Source organism: Porites lutea, chromosome 9, assembly GCF_958299795.1.
Source record: "Porites lutea chromosome 9, jaPorLute2.1, whole genome shotgun sequence".
NCBI classification, from domain to species: Eukaryota; Metazoa; Cnidaria; class Anthozoa; order Scleractinia; family Poritidae; genus Porites; species Porites lutea.
In genome coordinates this window covers 4,054,051-4,073,539 of record NC_133209.1, presented here as the reverse complement: position 1 = coordinate 4,073,539, position 19,489 = coordinate 4,054,051, and the positions used below count along the sequence as shown (strand labels likewise).

Below are 19,489 nucleotides of genomic sequence, written 5' to 3'. Positions count from 1 at the left end.
GGGAGCCCCCCCCCCCGCCTTATTTTTAGACCAAACTGAGGACCGAAGGACGAAATGGATTGTTTTTGAGACCGAGCCGTCCCAACCTTATCTTAGGGTCTCTTAGGTGGTCATCTAGACTCTGGATGACCACCCCAGCTCCCCCGCTGCCCCCCCCCCCTCCCCACCCTACCTTCCCTTATCTGAAGGTCTGGGTCTACCACTGAATCTTGTGGAAAGAAGAATAGTGTCCTGTGGTTTTTAAAGACATTTCGATAGTCCACCCGGAAGAGAGGGGATGGCAGCGGTGAAATCAATAAATACCTTCCTCACAGTCCCCTATTCGAACTCCTGCCACGCCGGCCAGGGAACGGAGGCACGAACTCACACAGTGTCGTGCGAAAATAAAGCTAATTTCTTTTTGCTGATGCAAGCATTTTGGAAATACAACACTAAACATGCGAGTAAAATAAAATACCTGTTACTAGTGAGAGGTCGAGAGACAAAAGCAACAGAAATCACTGAGAAATACCTGGTAATCCTGTAGTTGAAACCAGTTACAAAAATGACATCAGCTTAGTTGCTAAAAATAGCAGCAGCTGAGCTCCGTGTTCTTGTCTCCAGTTCTCGCTCCTCTGGCAGCTGTTTCCATCGAGAAAGCAAAAAATATGTGGCAATATGTGGAAGAAACTCTTCGGTGACAAAGAATTTGAATCAGGGCTGTCAAAGCTTATAAGCGAAACGGGAGCTTCTAGACAACAAGCTGAGAAAGTTCTCCGAGAATGCAACGGCAATTTGGCTCTAGCAAAGGAGAAACTTCAACCGAAACCTTCGTCAGTTGAAAGTGGACCTTCCACCGACATGTCCAAGAAAGAACTTCCCTCTACGTCTGGCTACACTGATGCTCCACCGCCATATTGTGAAGCGATGGAAGGAGCAATGTCTTTGCCTACAACTCTTCCACCTCCCTATGTGAGCCAGGATAAGGAAGCTCTTTTGGGTGAATTAAACGCTGTCTTTCCGAGTGACACTGAAGAGAGATGTTGTACGTGTTTCGATCGAATTCAACCAGACAAAAGTGAGGGCTTCAGCGGAGAAATGGTCTGGTTGGGATTAAAGGTAAATATACAGAATTAATACATGAGATAATCACTTCTTAATGATATAAGAAAACTAAGTTCAAATCAAATATTTTTGCATTCGATGCCTTTCACTAAGTCGCTTAAGTAGGGAATCTCCTCGCAACTGAACAGGGTAAATTGTGATCAGATTTCACTCTAACCAAACTCGTTGGTGGCATTTCATTGATGTTGAGAGAAGCTCGGGATTTCTTTATCAGATCGTGATAGTTTTTTATGTGATGGCTAGTTTTTTATGAACAGAGATAAATAGTTGTCACTAGTTTGTTAGATGAAATGAATGTATTATATTAACTATCATGCACTGGATATGGTGTAAGGCTATCATTCAGACTTGACTGAATTTTTGTAGCTTTAAACTTCAATGTCGAACATGTGGTAGTGTCAAGAATTTTGATTAAGTGCTTTTAATACAATTGGCTTGAAATGAAAATTAAGAGTTATTTGAGCATGTTGGTGTCATAAGGCTAAATACAGTGTACTTTAAAACTGTGAAAGGTTTGAACCCAGTAATTTCATAAGTAAATTGAGCATGATCATTCAGGTAAACGTAGCCGTGAATAGGGCTGTTGTTGACAGTGACTGACTGGTTGTCAAAACATCAGTCACTGCAACAACAGTCCTATTCAGGACTACGTTCACCCAGATCATCATGCTCAACTTACTTATGACAGTGTACTTTGTTAGGGAAAGTTACTGAAGTACACCTCATTTAATATGACTTTCCATTGTAAGTGAGCTTATATATGCGAAGATCACTAAGCAAGATGGTAATGTAAAAAAAATGTAAATTATGTGAATCCTATTTTATAGTAGAAGCAAGCTTAGGTGCTCTTAGTCTAGGCCATGACTTTGAATGCTGACACTCACTTTTTTCATTTACTCTTCCTCCACGCTCCCATATCACATGACAGTTGCATCTTTTTTATTCTTTGATCAAGTTGAAAATTCACTTCCTATGATCCTTTTAAGACAAAGACTGTGGGATTGCTGGGTAGGGGTTTGTCCATCAAAGCTGGTAAAAAACAAAGGCATTGCTAATCCTAGCAGTGCTATATAATAACTTTGGAAATGACCTACCTCAACATGGGTCTTGAGAATCATTATTGGTGTGTAGAGCTTCTCACTGGCATAGGACACAGTAGGTTGCAATGTTGTCAAGGACTGAGATTTTTCCCCTCTTCCAGGCTTAAAACATGATAAATCCCATGGGGATACTCTGGATTGACAGTGACAGGAATGATCAAGTGGGGAGAAAAATCAAACCCTGAAAACTCCCTGTGGCTGGAGCCTCAACCCAAAGAATTGACTGACTGGAACCAAGCAAGAAGCACCCCTTTTTGAACTTAATTATTAATTTTAACTTGCCAATTGGGTTTCACTGACCCCCCAAATCCCAACTTTATAGTTGTTCTAGTATTTGACATTTGATCTGTCTATCATCATGTGTGAGTGCAGGTGGGATTTCATCGGACTTGGGCAAATTTTGGCTCGACATCATCTGATGACCCGCTGCCAGTTGCAGCTCTGCTGCTGCTGGGTGACAAATAATAATTATTTGTCACCCAGCTGCAGCAGAAATTAGAATTATTCTAATTTTGTTAATATTTTTATTTTTCTTAAGGCATACCATTCTGAATGTTACCTGAAGAGCAAAGGGCCAAAATGTGAACACTGCTGTTTTGCACTGATTGCATTCCCCGATAAAGGTTTGTCTGGAAGGTGGGGTGTCTATAATGGATGCAAGTATCACGAGGAATGCTACATGCAGTATGCAGGACCGCGATGCAGTGCTTGCTTCGATGTGATAAGCTTCAACCCTGAAAATGGTTACTCTGGAAAATGGATTTATGATGGAAATAAACAGTATCACGAAGAATGCTACAAGAAGAAAATTTTTGTTGAAATGAGGGCCAAACATTCATAGGTAGTCGATCATCTAGCGATAGAAAATGTTCATTGACTGTAGATAAAGTCTTGGAAAAGCTCTTAAAATGATGCACTTGCAACATGAGAAGTAAGCTTACACCATCATGAGCCATGGTATCAATCATTAAATTCCTTTTTTAAGATTTAAAGATTGGAAGAATTTATCTTTGGTTGAGGCTCTAAACAAGATTGAACAAAATATTTAGCACTGTAATATTATTGTGATGTACTTAAGATGTGGTGCCCATTCAGGGATGTGTTTTCTATATTATCTGAAGTGTACATATATCCACACATCCCTTACAAAGTTAGATAAGACTAGTTTTAGATGAGATGTGTTAGTCTTGTCGTTAAGAGGATCGAATGAAGATTCAAGTGGTAACTTGAGCAGCATTTTGTCAAATGTCAATAGCAATTAAATTGAGACCTATGGTATAATTTATGATATTGAATAGAGGAAAATAATATAACTCAAGATATGTATAGGCAGCAAAAAATATCAGAGACTTTTTGAAATATATACTGGTACAGTTCACGTTCAATTAGTATCATATCAATTATCCTTACATTATCAAGGCTGTCATTAAAGTTTTAAGAGGCTGGTCTCTTAGGGAAGTAGCTGGTCATTAATCACACAAATCCTCCAATATTAAAATATAACAAATCTTGTTATATTTGACTCATTTTTCAAACTTAGAATATCCAGTTGATTTTACTGCGATAACTGGCTACTAATGACAGCCCTTAGATACATGTTTGCTAAGGTAAAGGGGTTGGTAGTGTGAGGTGCTGAAATTTACCAAACTGTGTGAATGAAGCAATTTCATTAGTTTAACTATTTTCTTCATTCACAACGCAAATTGGTCAGCGTGTAACAAGACTCGGAACCTGATGTTTTGTTTGCTGTCTTTTAAAAAAGCGTCTTAAAACGTCTTTGCATCATCTGAATTCCAAAAATATTGGTTTACTTTTGTTATTTAAGTCTATATTTAGGCATTGAAACTGTTTCCTGTCGTCTGTTGCAACAAGTGGCAAGGATGGACATGGATGGGCCAACCTTTTCAAGTTTTAAATAATATGCCTGCAAAAATCACCGAAACATTAATCATGGTTTAATCATGGTTAGTGCTCCCTGCCTGATGAAATTTGTTTCTTATGGTCTTCATTACTCCACAGGATCATTTTTTGTATAAGCTTAAGGTACTAAGTAATGCGTTAGCACAGAATTGACCTAAAACGGCAGTATCCTCATGGCATACATGTAGCCCCTCAAGTCCTAATATCAACATACAAATTCTCCTGACTGATCTCCAAACATTTCCTTAAGGAATTGGTTAGAAGACTTTGATAAAAGATCAGAGCATTTTTCCTTTGGTGATCATTTTATTACTTCCCACACCTTCTTAGGGATGGCGAATGGTATCTCGAAAAACGTGGGTCTCGGAAAATTTTGGCAGGATCTCAAAATCTCGGAAGCGTTTTTGATAAGTCTCGAAGTCTCGTTTTTTCATGGTTTGTTTTTACTTTTTTTGAGTCTCGGAAACTTTGTACCAAAAAATCTCGGGCTCGGATTTCTAACTAGGATCTCGGCGTCTCGGCGAGTCTCGGATTTTACCATTCGCCACTCTTCTTCTTCTCTTGATAATGCATTGATAAAGTTAGAGAAAAATTGATGTTGGTCACTATTGGGACTTAGAGGGTTAAGCAATGGCTGTGTTGAGTACATCATTTTAGTTTAATATTTTACTTTTCTTTTTAAATTTCCATTATTGTGCTAGCCAGGTCAAATAATTGAAATTATTATTATTTTGTTCTTCTTGGCTTTCTTAAAGAAAAACTCTGGTGCATAGAAGCATCTTCTGGAGTTTGCTCATACTCGGGATTGTACAGATGTAACTAATATTCGTGATTAGGTTTTAATTTAAGAAAGACAGAACTGTAAAAATATTGGATTGGACATCTTTTCTTCATCTTGACATGTTACAATATACAAGGAAGGGTTTTGCTCAATATGAGTTCCTATTAAAAGTCCAATCAGTACTTAAATTTCTCCTGACAATTTTGGCATGTTTTCAAAATTATTCGGAAACATGTAGGGGAAATGTTAGAGTACTGAATTTATATTTTTTACTACTGAATGTTCTTATATTTTCACTAAATTAACTTGACACATTTAATTTTAAAACACTTAATAAACTGGGCTCTCAAATAGTAGTCTGACATTTCAGACTATCAAAACAGGTTCCCTATTCCAGTTAACATTGAAAGAGTGCATGGAAAAGAGCCCATTAGGTACTTTGATCTGATGTTGAATTCTCCCTTTGCCACATAAGCAAATGTAAGGTAACTTGAAGGAAGAATCTAGCAATACATCAGCAACCCTTGCCGATTTTTAATCAGACTGCTTTAATAAGCTCCACGATGTGTGACTCCTAAGTGTGTTATATTTGCCCAGTGATGTAGATGTTTGCCAGTGTATTGCTTGTCTGAAGATTAAATTTATTTGTAGTATTGAGGTTGCCCAATATTGTTGAGAGAGGTGGCCTTTGTAGAGAGGTTTAAACAAAAGTCAATGTATGGACCGTCAGCCAAAAAAGTGGCTGTTTTAGAAAGGCTTGAAAGAGTTAATGTAAGGACTCTCGGCCAAAAATGTGGCCCTTTCCGAGACGTGGCTGTTAGTGGAGGTTAGACTGTATTTTTAGCAAATGTGTTCAGGCACAGGAATCATGTTAAATAGTAAAGTTGATGTACTTTTTGAAATAATTACAATGTACATACCAGTAGCAATTACGTATATACATTGTGTACAGACAGCCAGGAATAAATTTTACACTGTATATCCAACAGGTCATTGTTGTTGCATTTCAAGAGTATTAAAAATGTAAACCTTATCTGAAGAAGTGGAAAGTGTTCTATGACATACTTTGGGTCCATCAGCTTCAAAGATATTTACACAGCCTGGGTGCCAAGTACTCTCGCAGATCATGTAAAAACAGAGTAGAGTATACTTGCTTGTTGGTCACTTAATTTTGCTGCACTCAAAGGTATAACTGTCAACATACAGCACAACCTCATCCCATGGGTTTTTCCCAGAGGGCCTGTAATCTGTTTGTACTTTTTTTAAGAAGGCAGTGTGGCCGAGCGGTTAGAGCCCTGGACTTGTAATCTGGAGACCCTGAGTTCAAGTCCCCCCCTGACCGCTAGCTGCATTTGTTCATTGTAGTTCTGAGTTCAAATCCTTGGCCATGCCTGTAAAAAGCCGACTGGTTCGCCTCCTACCAGTTAGGATTCTTAACCATGTCATGTTGCATTTGAATTATTTGTTTCATTATCCCTGAAAAAGCCCCAAACATCACATACCTAATACATCTACATCAAGGAGGAGTAACATAATAAACAAAACAGGTTTGAATTGTGCATTTAAGAGACCAAAAACATGGTAAAGGTACAAACTGAATGATAATTTGACGGCTTTATTTATCCAAACTACCTTGTATTTAGTCTGTGTACAGCCACCCCCCTCCCCTGAAAAATAATAATAAAAAAACAGGATTATTTTTGAGGGAAGGGGGTGTTTGTGCACAGGCTATCTTGAACTTTGCATAAAATGTCTTGTGTATCACGATGTTAAAGGAACCATGAAACCAAACGGTTTATCATGGTTTATTCCAAACTGGACTCCTGAAAGAATTTTATGTGTTACAGGTCAAAATTAAATTAAGGTTAAATTTTTTTCACCAGGTATAATCCTCAATTTCATTTGTCACCTAGCCGTAATTATTAGGCAGGTACAAAACTCGGACCAGATCACCTCATTTACATACTTACGATACAACAGTTCAATTATTGTTTCCCTATATGTTAATTAGTCGATCTGGTCTGAGTTCACAAATTAGGGCTACGGAGCAAAGGAAATTGAGAATCAACACATGCCTTGTGCACTCTCAGCTATACATTAAAAAACCAAACAGATTGCAAGCCCTACTAACAAACCTCTGTACAACAAAAGAGCAGGTTGCCATGTACCATAGTTTTTCTTTAATATTTATTTATTTTTTACTTTACTATTACTTTGTTTCAAAAAAACTAATCTTTTATCTGTTGAGTCCATGGACAATTTCTTGTGTGTAGTTAAGGTATATATCTCGCTTCTCTAAATTATAAGAAAATATTTCATTTAACTGTTTTACTCTGAATGACCTGTTAAAAAATTCTACCCACCAGGAGAGGGTGGTAGAAAAAGGTGGTGCATGGGGTTGGGGGGTGGGTAGGTTTAGAGATCGTGGGAACTCCCATAAAATCAAACAAAAAAACGTAAACTTGTGAAAAAGGGTAACTTAAGGTTCCGTTAACAATTATTTTCTATCAGAATTATCTTAGCATGGAATTTTGTACCATTTGATGGAAACTTGTAAGTTGTATTTGCCCAGCCTTTTGCAATTTGAAATTGCTTGGTTTTTTTTAAGAAATGCTCAACATTTTGATGACCAAGGTAAGTATACTCTTATACAGGATAGCCATGAGGGCTATGACAGATTCAAATCAGTTTCCTGCTTAAACTCTGCCATCAAAGAATTCTCTCTTTCATTGACAGAGCCAAAATCTGTAAAAATGGTTTAAAAGGCTGAAGAAATCAGACTCCTGGAGGATTGTTGTAGTGGCCATAGTGGTCCAAAAATTTAAATACAGGGACATTTCATTGTAAATATAATCTAAAAGGAACAATATTGCAAAATTTACCCCCTGTATGATCCCTGATAAGATAATGGGTTTCATGAATATTATTAGCACTAAAAAATGGGATTGAATTAAAATGGCTTAAAGTCATTTTGATCTTGCTTGTTTCAATCAAAGTCTTGCAAATGTAATATCTACACCAAAATTTTCCTGGTATGTCTTCCATGTTTTGGGTTTGTGGGGATTATCCAACTCACCGCGACGAAGAAACAACCTGCAAAAATTCAACTTCTTGAGAAACAAAAAAATGTATGCACAATATTCTTATAAAATATAACTTCCTAATTTTTTCATTAATAATGCTATTGTGTATTATCAATGACTTAAATCCATGCAAGAAACAGTTTAAATAATTCCATTAGATCTAGTCTACAAGGCAGTCACTTCCAGTCTAAAGCATCTAAACACAAAGAACCTTTGGGGATAAAAAAGAAAAAGAAAGCAGGAGGGGGATGAGGAGGGGGGTTCAGTTTCAGTTTATTTATTTCCTACAGAAACAATACAAGTCATTTAGATACAGACATTCAATATAATTTATTACAAAAATGTTATTTCAAGATTAAAGAGACGTAAATTGCTTCAACATAACTTTTGCACTAGCAGTATTATTTTTATATTCTGAGCAGACTGCTGTTTGTCTACTTTCAGCTGAATTAGTCCTACCTGTTATTCTCAATAAAACTTGTATGGAACCAAAAGAAGAAGGCACACTTGTCATATTCACATGGAACATTCTAAATAACCACACCAAAAAAAACATGTAGTTAAACTATTTCATTAAACCAGTTAAGCACCAGAAATTTTCGAAGAGGGAGGAATACATGATATGTTGGGAAAATGGTCTGGGAAAAAAGCAAGTTCTAACTAACAACAACTCATTGAAAACATAAATCAAGTTGAGGATTACACCAGGCCATCTTACCGGATTGGATGAATAAAACTTCATTTTAACGTCTCCTGTAAGAGTAGGGGACTCTGCTTCATATAGAATGATAACAAGTTTGTCGAGTTCTTTTAGATGTTGTATCTGTGAAAAAGGTTCCAAGTATCAGCATTCAAAACATATCAATACAAATACATCCACTACTATATCCTACGTCGCTTGTCCCCCTCCACTATTGTGCTTACATGAGAAGCAATAGGATTGAAAAACACCAATCAAGAACAGAATTACCCTTCAAGGGAAATTTTCATCTTATACAAATTGGCTGAGTAATTATGTGCTACTTACCTGTCCATCACGTGAACTTGCAAGCTCCATTTTAAAAACAGTAATACCATTGATGATTATTTCAAATGAAATGTCATTTCCATTGCCATCACCAAGACCTGAAGAAAAGCATAAAATATGAAAATACCCTTTAAGATAATTTTCACCTAAAAATGCCGAATTCTCCCTTCTTGGTAACAAGGTTATTTAGAAAGAGCCCCCCTGACCAGTTACTGTCTTGTCTGCCAAGTTTAGCTCCCAACTAGAACTACAGTTAATTAATGCTAAAACTTCAAGGCGAAAAAAAGAAAATAAGAAGATAAACCACAAACTTTTAACAAGTTCCTTGTGTTTTATCTTTACTGTATTGAAGTCTTAAAGAAAACGTTCTTGTTAACTGTAAAAAATGTACAGGTAGTCTACGTACCAGATATTCCATCTATCTTGATGTTTTTAATGCGGTAAGATATTGATGGGGGGAGACGGCCATTTAACTTGGTGAAAACTCGCTCAAGGTAGCCTACAAAACGGCTCTGGAGAGAGAAATAACAATTAAAAAACAACTCAATAAGTAATTTCATGGAAACCAAATAAAACTGAAGGGCTAATTTTGGCCTGAACAGTTTCATTAAAAATGCAGGGTGAGAAACCCCACTGCTGACAACTGAAAACCAGTTATAACAATGCTGACCCAGTACAAACAAACCTGGCTGGGTGTTTGCACTCCTTGGTACTGATTCCCAACTGAATAATCTGTTCTTCTGTGTCCAAAATATTCCAAGCTGTGCTAGAGGAATGAAAAATGCCAAGACAATCCAAATAGTCACCAATGATCAATCAATTTACTCTAAAATAATTGTGGTGAAAGGATGGAAACCCAAACATTTTCATGAGATATTCCTGCTGATAGATCTAGGTTGGAGCTCCAGGCAATAACAGTGATAAAAGGTGATAATAGTACTGACAAAGATAAACAAAACTCAAAGAGATAACAACAACAAATTATAAATTATGAATTGTAGTTTAAAATACAGGTTTCCACCATTTAAAAGTAACCATTTTTCAAGGAAATAATGTTTATACAGTATCCAAAAAAAAAGACAAAGACAAAAAAACCTATCGAACTCAATAATACCTGAGCTTGTTCAAACTGTCCATTGGCAATAAGCCACGAACATATTGCAGTGCCTGTTCTACCTAAAATAAGAATAGTAATTCAACACAGTGAACACCAAATTTGTAAATGGAAATAAATGTGATTGCTACAGGCAATTCATTTCCCTGGCCACAAATAAAGCATAATGAAAAAACTTGGTACTTAAAAAAAGCTAGAATCCAGCAAATAACAACAAACACACAAATTTGAACATGATTTTAGTTAGAAGCTACCTTGCCTGGGACTCTCACCTGCTGGGTAAGCAGGCATAAAAACGTATAATGTAATTCCCAGGTAGAAAAATCTAAGTTTGTCCTGGACAACAACTGCCATTGTTAACTAGCGGGATACTGTTTAAACTCCTTTAAGGGAAAGTACATGTAATAATATAATACACAGTTTAATGTACCGAGTCATTGAAATATGATGGCAGAGAATACTATTAATCACCTTTTCCTCCTTTACAATGTACAGCAATGACATTCTTTGGATCTCTATCAAGCCATTCTCTCACATTGTGAGTAAAATACAATAACTGGCTGGAAAGGAAACATTGAAAACTTATCAAATGACTTTCAGCTACCCTTCTCATTAGATGACGACAGAACTAAACAACAACCTCATGTGACAATATTAATTTAAGGAAAAAGTTAAATTTACATGTACATGTAACTTCAATAGTGCAAATTAAAAGTTATAATACCTTTTGAGATGCAAAGGTTACATTTTGTGAAGGAAAAATCTGCCAAGTAGGTTTTAAAAAGGGTTTTGATTGACCTTGTCACAATAATCTTATAACCGACTTGCTCTTATCATTCAATGTCACTTTAAAGTTTGAAGTAAAAACTGCATAAAACATAGCAATAATGTTATTCTAACTCTGACTTATCCCCAGTAGCCTTCTCGTGTAACATGCATGATGGGAGCAGGGGTGATGAGAAGGGAGAAGAGAGGAAGACTCTCTCTCCCTTGCTTTCCTCCTTTCCATCACATGTCATGAGCCACTAGGGAGAGATAGAGAGAGACAACTGGGGACGAGTCAGATTCTAACCTTAGTCTAGGGACGTTATGGTCATCAATAGGAATTCTCTCCACTCTGTTATGAAACATAGATGGCTCATAGCTTCTCTCACCTGAACATCAATTAATACAATAATAAAATATTGTATTGAGAGGAACAATCATAGCAAGGGCATTACTTTTGTAGACATGTGGGTTATCCTTTGGGAAATATTAGGTAACCAGACAAGTTAGCCTAACAGGAGAGACCAGGGGATTCCCCTAACATGGTAATGACAGGTACTTCTTGCGGACAAACAGGACAGGGCAACATTCCACAAAGGTGTAATTCTTATAACATGGATCAGTAGTAGGGTAATAGCTTAGCAGAAAGGCCTTAATGGGCAAATCTACGAAACAAGGTCATAAATGGACTTGTACAGGTTCCAGAAAAAGAGTAATTCCACTAAAGTGGAGGACCAGGGAATCCCCTATTAGGGGATTCCCGTACTAAAAAAGGGCAGGGAAAATCTCCCTGACATTTTTAGTCCCAACAAGTGACCTCTTATAGATTACAAGAACAGAACAATTTCCCTCAGAGCAAGGTATTCCCTGCCCCCCCATGCCTGGGTTAGAGGAACTGATTCTTCACTCTCCAGAGAGCAGGAGACTTGACTTTTAAAATAGGAATCTCCTAACATAGAGGGTAAGGGAAATCTTCATGCATGTATTAAAATAGTCATAACAAGGACTGGTAGAGGTACAAGGAACTGAGTAGAATAATACTCAAAACTGAAGTTCCAAGAGACTACCTAAACGGGGGAATCCCTTTAAATTGTGATGTTTATAACAGGTGCGGTGTGGGTTGTCCTTTCATGGCGACTTAAAGAAAGGGAGAAATTTCCCACCACAGAAGATGATCATAAATTTTTGAAAAATGGGTAACATTATCACGTGACATTAAGGTTGATTGGCCACTTCAGAACAAAAGCTGTTAGGTACCACACACTGATTTGAAACCCAACTTGAAGATCAGAAAGCAGATGATAGTTTAACTTACTGCATAAATTATACACTTTGTAGTGGTTTTCATGTTTGGTGTCTAGGAACCGCACAACTTCCTGTTGATTGAATGAAAACTACTTTTTACTCTACCAAGTTAAAACCATTTGAATCTGAATTAGCAGGTGTATTATTAAGCATGCTGTAAAGTACATGCAGACATTACATAGTGAATAGTGTAAGAATTTTTCACAAGACAGGTATAATAAAGTGAAAGTTACATCATGCACCATGTGTAAATTTGGAAGGATATCAAATGTATGCGAGTTGTGGTTTGATCTTTGCCTTCATTTGTGGGTATTGATAAATTGTTATTAGAGTAAATAAAATAAATATTATTGAGCAAAAGTCAAGGGATTAAACTAAACTAGAACATCTACAAAATAAAACAAATTAGCCTTTCGTTAGCTCATTGAGCCCTTCTCAAGTGCTTACAAGTACATTACATTGACAAACTCACATTAATTGGATTTCGATACATCTTGTACTTCCCAGAGGATGGAAATGACATAGCAATAACTTTCTCTGTAAGAAAACAGAAAATATATATGAAAAGTTATTGCCATATGCTTAAAGTCCATGCAATACAGTGAAACCCCACCTTATGGCCACCACGGTAATATGGTCACTTCATTCTTATGGTCCCTTTTTTTGGCTGCCTGGCAAAACGGCCATACATTTTCTTGTAAAAAAACCCTCATTAATACGATCACCCATTAACACGGCTAATTTATTTTGGCCCATTAGTGACCATATAAACAGGGTTCCACTATACTTCCAAATAAATCAACAATCCAATCATTTTTTTCTTATAAACCAGCAAAATCCATTATTTTTTCAAAAAGAACTTTACCTGTGATATATGTAAGATCTAGATCAAATCCATCCTTTTGGTATCTCCTCTTGTTCTGTGATATCTACAAGCCACAACGAAAGAAACAAACTATTTCTTTACATTTAACTTTTAGTATTACATTTACTTATTTTTACATGAAGCTTCCAACTTCCCACAAGGCAAGGTTGCTGCCTAAGAAAATTTTTTGGGAGCACTTTGGGCTCCTAAAATAAAAAGTTAGGAGCCCGAGCTGCTAAAAAAGATCAGTAACTTTATTAACCCTTTCTGGTGACAGCCAGCGAGTAGCGAAAAAACCGATTTTTCACCAATTCCTCTTCTTTGGAGTAGTTTTCGGCTAATTAGCATAAGAATGGCTAACAATAGGTCTTGCAAGAAAAAAGGCATGTTTTACGACTACTGAGTGCAGAATGAGCAGGGAATGTCGTTGTTTGTTCACTGGAAGTTAGTCTGAGAATCACATGTTTAAGGCGCCCGTTTGGTCTCCCTGTTTGAAATTTTGGTTGCCTGAGAGTAAATAGTAGGAGCCCCAGGCTCCCGGGCTCCCGTTAGGCAGTAGCCTTGCAAGGCATTAAATTTTTATTATAACTTCTATAAATTGCACCCCACTGCCCCATCTCACTTCCAAATGAGACAAGGAGAGTGTCGGGATAAATTCCCATGTCTCATAAACACAATGCATAGACTAGTAAGATAGTTTGCCTCCGCTCAGGGCATCAAAAGGAGTCCCATACAGACATCTGATCTGTGACAAGTAGACTTTTGTGTCAGGCAAGTAACCTTTCAAGTTCACTTCATTGATGGGTGAAGACCCAAGCAATTCATTTTGAGACTAAAAAATAAACTTAGACGAGCAGTCAAAATTTGGGTGCTGCTTGCCCAAAGGACAATCTAAAACTCTAATTATTTTTTCAAGTTCACTCATTGTGCCTCAGAGAGACCTTGGGAAGATCTACCTATTAACAAGTAATGTATGTTTGGTATTCCAATGACAGTGCCTCAAATTGGGATCACTGATAAGTCAGTTGATTGATGTTTTAAACTACCAGAAAGCCAGCCAAACCAGAAGAGTCCCGATCAATGTGTATGGCAGTCTAACCGGCACAAAGTCCTATAGTCTACCCACTGTCAACTGCAGTCACTCATTTGTCTTTCCTAAACTATTCCCAAGTTTTTTTAAGTCATCATTTAAGTTACTTATGCCTGCTCAGCTGTATCAGTGGTTTGGAAACATTTTTTCAGTTTCAAACATTTCCATCTTGTGACTTACTCACCATTCTTCTTGTTGCTCTTTCTAGCTGATCTTTCCCAGTAACAATCCTTATAAACAGCAGCACACGCACAAAACGAGCAGCAACTACAAGTCTAAAACAGATGGATTGGAGAATAACGATATTGGCTGAATTTGTCACAAATTCTGGTGGAAACCTGTGACTATTTTGACATTTCTGGATTAAAAATAATACTTTTACATAAAATAGGTACTTTTACTGTACATTTTGTGTATTTTAGACCTTTAAATACACCTGTTTCCTCCACATAAAATGAAGAGGCTCTTTTGATATTTGATTATTTTAATAACTAATTTTTTTTGTAAAAAAATAACTTTTTCTCAATTCTATTAAATGTTTACATGTGTGTCAATAATCCTCAAAGGTGTCATCTTAAAGTAAAATGCTAACAGACATAATCAAGGATAATCAAAATAATTATGTCAAGAACTTGTTTTTTGTAAGACTGTTTCTTCATTAAACTGCAGTACTTACTTGGCATAACCATGTTCCTGTAAGGTAAACCAGGAGAAGACGAGCGTGAGAATAAATGAGACGATGACTACAATCATGTCTAAGATCTCCAGCCATCTATGAAAGAATGATGTTCTGCAACAACCAAAAGAATAAAAACAACATTGAAAATGCTAGTACGCACGCCATGTTTTGTTTACAGTTTAAATTTGCAACAAACCACTTGATGACTCTTGCCTTTTATTTCCACACTGTTTACTGTAAGCTGCCACTTAAATTCCCAGGGCTTGTACATCTCTGTAGGGGTTTTAGGGGGGCTAATTGTACCGATTTCTAATTGAACTTCAAAACATCATAATAAACTGAATTAATTTCAATAAATTTGGAGGGGGGATTATATCCGGGGGGGAGGGGAGACTTATAATCGGATGTATTTTTTGTTTACAGGCACCTTATCTTACCTTATCAAACTTGATACAGAATGATGGCACTGTACTCTTCGATTGAAACCATTATCAAATTAGATGATTCACTTACCCTAATGCATACATTCTCAGCAGAAGTTCCATCAGGAAATATGTTACTATTATCACAGAAATAATCTCCAGACTCTGCAACAAAGACCTCAGCATTAATGCTGGTCCATTATTGCTTGTCTCATCATCATCATCATCATCATCATCATCATTATCACTGTTATTATTACTATCATTACAACTAATATTATTACTACTATTGTAGGGATGTGATTTCTGATAAACTCCTTGATTCTTGTCATAAATCATCTTGAATTTTCTTGTGAACTAAAGAGAGAAATAAGGCTTTATTTGATACACCCTCCCAATTGACAGCAAGTTTAAATACATGTACATTCCAATGTTACCTTTTCTGATCCTCCTGCAGTTGCCAAGTCTACTATAACAATAATAATGTCCACCAGAACTAACAGCAGACTAAATAATCTGAAACAAAATAATGCACCAAAGAAGTTTATAAGTTATTGTAAGTGTTACACTTGTTGCTTGATTTGTTCATGTTATAATTATTTTGAACTGCTTTAAGTTCTTAATTTTTTTACTTCTTCAAAGCAAACAGGTGAAGACAACTAATTTAATTCCCTCACCTGAAAAAGAAATGCTCCACAATTTTCCTAACATTTTCTCTAAATTTCCTGTCAAATTTAAACAACACTGTGCATTATTTCTCCTGCCACAGAGTAGACAAAATCCAACACTCAAGTGAGCTGTTTCAAAAGGTCAGAATAGGTCAGAATATAAGGCTCACAGATTTACTGCAGAGGCTCAATCAGAGATGTGCTCAAGCAGCACCTTAGCTAGTGGTAGGGTTCCCAAAAGAAGCTGGCAACCAACAGAATTCTGCAGGCTATGAGTTATAAGATCACCCCCTGTTCACACTACAAATATATACAATACATGTGATGTTAAAAGGACCATATTCACCACTCAATTCATTATTCATTCATTCATTCTTTATTTGCCATATATACAAAATTTTACAATTTAAGGAATTATGGTTAACTGTAGGGGTGTAACGATTCATATTCCTTGCGATTCAATTCGATTTCGATTATTGCCTTTCGATTTCGATTATTTCGATATGATTATGTAAATGTTTCATAACTCTTATAACATAATGCGTAATGTTAACAACATGCAACCCTAAACCCTCAATTTGAGAAAAGTAACAGGGACAGGAGGATTAACAGTCGCTTTGTTCATCACCATGTTTGAGAACCTGACAAAGAGCGTGTCGCACGTGTTTTACCTTATTTGGAAATTCTCAAGGGGTGGTTGAAGGACAGCATTTTTACCAGGTAACACAAAACAGTGCACGAACTGCTATCGTCTTTGCTCCTCAATCAAAAAATGCACATTTTAAAGAGTTCTGGATTCTGATTTTACAATAATTATAATAACTCACTGAAGGTACCCTAGAAAAGGTGTGCAAAAATCGAACCAAAATCGAAATGTGGAATCAAAGAATTGTGAATCGAATGGAACGGTCATAATAATTATTGCTACACCACTAGTTAACTGCAAATTGGTTCTTTGAATAAGGCTTTGTAAATGTTCTCAGTTGGACCTCAACATAATCTTAGTTTTGTCTATTACATAATTTAAGTTAAATAAGCTACCAGAGACAATTTCTTACAATGAATGAATCCATCCTGTTACAGTGGGGACACAAGCATGTTTCTTGAAGTTCAAGGGAAGGGAGATTGTTTTTTTAGTAAATTACAATTTACATCTTGCATTCAATAAATTAGTCATTTTGGGTTCAAGCATAAAAAGGTAATGGTCTGAACAAGTATCATGGCCCGACATTGCAGGAGTTTGAATCTCACAAAGAGTAAAATTTCAAAATATTCCACAGGAGCATACCCCCAGATCCCTTAGAAGCTCAGCCCTCTGGGCCTTGCTCATAGAACTGCCAGGAGTCACTAGCCTGGGCCCCCACCTGCAATCGGCAACAAAATGCGTTGAGACACTTCGCCCTAAAGGGGCTTTTTGATGTTTTATTGACTTCAAAAGAGGAAAATATAGCCTCCCCCACCCCCTCCAGGCAATGTTGTGCAGCTGTTGGTGCTACCTATAGAAAACAACAAACAACCCAACTTTGAATGGAGGGGACAGCAGAGGGCTGTGGATTCTTTAGCTCTCTATAGTTACCCTATTTGAGTACAATGTCTAAACAAGTTTGTGGCCGATTGTGTGTACCAGGATTTGAGACAAACGCACCATGATTGGCCTGTTATAAAAGCCATTGCTGATTTCCCAAGCAGGTTAAAGGGATATTCAACACTCATTTCCGGTAATTTGTTGAGTCCATTAGGCCCCCGGAACAAGGATAATGAGAGTGCTTCTCAGACACTACTAACCAGGGTTAGATTATGTCTGTGACATGGGCTGTCAGTCACCTGTTCCAACAATTTTACTGTCTGTTAGAGAAATTTGCTGGCAGCCTGCACGCTGGGCATTATTATGGATGCTCACTGCTCTGGTGGGTTTTTGTACATACATGTAACTGCACAGTGCAAGTCACACAAAAGGAAGGTAGAGAGAAAAAAAAAGGCCAAGACTGGGTCAAATTGTGTGTTTCAGGGTGGGGGAGGGGGAGCAGTGGTAGTCCAAAAGAGGCATCTCTGTGATTGGTGAGTTTCATGAATGTTAGATGAGGTTAAACATGAGACAATGCTGGCCAGTGGTCTCTACCACTAATCGTATGTGGGGCAGTCTTGGGCTTTAGTGAATTTACAGCACTTTCGCAAAAGTCAATCATTTTGCTCACATTATTGCCTTTAGGTGCAGTAGCTTTCGCTAAACAGCCTTCGTGTCAAATGTCGTGTATTTTATTTTTGACAAAAGCTGTTTAATTTGACTGACAAAAAAAAAATCAAGATCTGAAACCAAGTTGTGCTTTTGCAGTGGTTGATCCAGGGAAGGGGCCCACCCCCCCCCTCCCCCACCCTTATTTTAAGACCAAACTTAGGCCTGAAGGGCCAAAAAAAATTTTTGGAGACACCCCCCCCCCCCCCTTATCTAAGGGTCTTTGGATGACCGGGTCCCCCGTTATCTCGAGGTCTGGATTGGGCACTGTTTTGTGCCATTGTAGCGCTGGCGTTGAGTTACAGAGAGCCCGATTTACAAAGCAGTAGAATGACATTTAAAAGTGGCCCAAGTTTTTCAAACTTTTAATGTGTGGGAAACAATATCCAATATTTGTTTTAAAAAGTGCTTTGTGTGACGTAAATTTGAGCAAAGATAAGTCCAATATCATCTCGAATGCACACGTGCACACGACTTACACGTATCTGAATTTATTAGGAATTAGACACCAACTGAAAGCCGAATGGTGGATAATAATTAATGGTGGATGAAAACTCTTCGCCTCATGATATAATAATTGAAGCTTTAGCCAACCTTGAAACATAACAGTCATGCCAATTGTTCACTACTAAGTGCAAGAACCCTAAAATTTGTTATTGTATCGATCACTCATTGTGGAACTTATATGATAATTTCATGACCGGTAGGCGGATGTATGTACAAGAGGAAAGAATTAATCCTAAACTCAGTAAAATTCTATTCATGTTTAGCGCTCTAAAGTTAATCCGTCAATGTTAATGGCTATGTAATTTGCCGGGTCATGAACAGAGTGAAATGACTTGCAAGCACAACTCAGCTTGATATGCTGACAAATCAAACGCATGGCCGGCCGCGCGCGATTGAGCGGACATCAACTTTTAATGCTAAACTTTCGGCATATGCCAAAAATTTAGCCAAGTACTTACCCTAAACAACTGGTCTTCTCCCAATGTTTTTCTGGCTCACTCCAGGAGCTCAGAGAAGCATCAGTTACAAAGCGGATATGCTTGGTGGGGATAGAAACCTGTGCGAAGTCATACTCCTCCTCTTTGAGATCTTCATCATCCTCGTCTTCTTCCTCGTTGTCGAAATCGTCCTCGTCCCCTTCGTCGCTCATTTTTGTATAAACCAGCTTTTCTTCGCTACCGGATCGCTGATAGCTTGCACTGAAATTCGGGTTATCCATAAGTTCAATATGCTTATGGTATCTGGCAAGAGATTCACATACCTCTGGCGTTCAGTTTTTATAGTGCCCTTCGTAACCAGACACCTCGTGAAACAGGCACAAACCCGA

The 19,489-nt window shown here is 37.4% G+C and overlaps 2 protein-coding genes across 3 annotated transcripts; one reads left to right on the top strand and one right to left on the bottom strand.

Moving 5' to 3' along the window:
- The first annotated feature begins 630 nt into the window (after positions 1-630).
- On the top strand, positions 631-5,603 carry LOC140948180 (uncharacterized). Its single transcript, XM_073397402.1, has 2 exons — positions 631-1,098; positions 2,743-5,603. The coding sequence occupies exons 1-2, from the start codon at positions 658-660 to the stop codon at positions 3,043-3,045; spliced, it is 744 nt and encodes a 247-aa protein (XP_073253503.1). The 5' UTR covers positions 631-657; the 3' UTR covers positions 3,046-5,603.
- Positions 5,604-7,015: 1,412 nt separating this feature from the next.
- LOC140948249 (phosphatidylinositol 3,4,5-trisphosphate 3-phosphatase TPTE2-like) lies at positions 7,016-19,489 on the bottom strand. 2 transcript variants are annotated; one of them, XM_073397472.1, is made up of 18 exons: positions 19,122-19,489; positions 15,933-15,980; positions 15,693-15,771; positions 15,347-15,420; positions 14,831-14,944; positions 14,339-14,429; positions 13,065-13,128; positions 12,672-12,736; positions 12,210-12,270; positions 11,202-11,283; positions 10,601-10,689; positions 10,130-10,191; positions 9,701-9,781; positions 9,422-9,527; positions 9,016-9,113; positions 8,707-8,811; positions 8,448-8,518; positions 7,016-7,998 (listed from the first exon to the last, which is right to left on the bottom strand). In XM_073397472.1, exons 1-18 carry the CDS (start codon positions 19,379-19,381, stop codon positions 7,896-7,898), a joined length of 1,653 nt encoding a protein of 550 aa, XP_073253573.1. In that variant the 5' UTR covers positions 19,382-19,489; the 3' UTR covers positions 7,016-7,895. The 2 variants fall into 2 exon arrangements, with proteins under 2 accessions (XP_073253573.1, XP_073253574.1); XM_073397473.1 differs by lacking the exon at positions 15,933-15,980.

Coding starts and splice junctions, on each gene's coding strand:
- LOC140948249 (XM_073397472.1), bottom strand. CDS start 19,381: ATGGATAACCCGAATTTCAGTGCAAGCTATCAGCGATCCGGTAGCGAA. Junction 15,772..15,932: donor GTGGAGCATTTCTTTTTCAG/GTGAGGGAATTA, acceptor ATTTTGTTTCAG/ATTATTTAGTCTGCTGTTAG. Junction 9,528..9,700: donor GAGTGCAAACACCCAGCCAG/GTTTGTTTGTAC, acceptor TTCTCTCTCCAG/AGCCGTTTTGTAGGCTACCT.
- LOC140948180 (XM_073397402.1), top strand. CDS start 658: ATGTGGAAGAAACTCTTCGGTGACAAAGAATTTGAATCAGGGCTGTCA. Junction 1,099..2,742: donor TGGTCTGGTTGGGATTAAAG/GTAAATATACAG, acceptor ATTTTTCTTAAG/GCATACCATTCTGAATGTTA.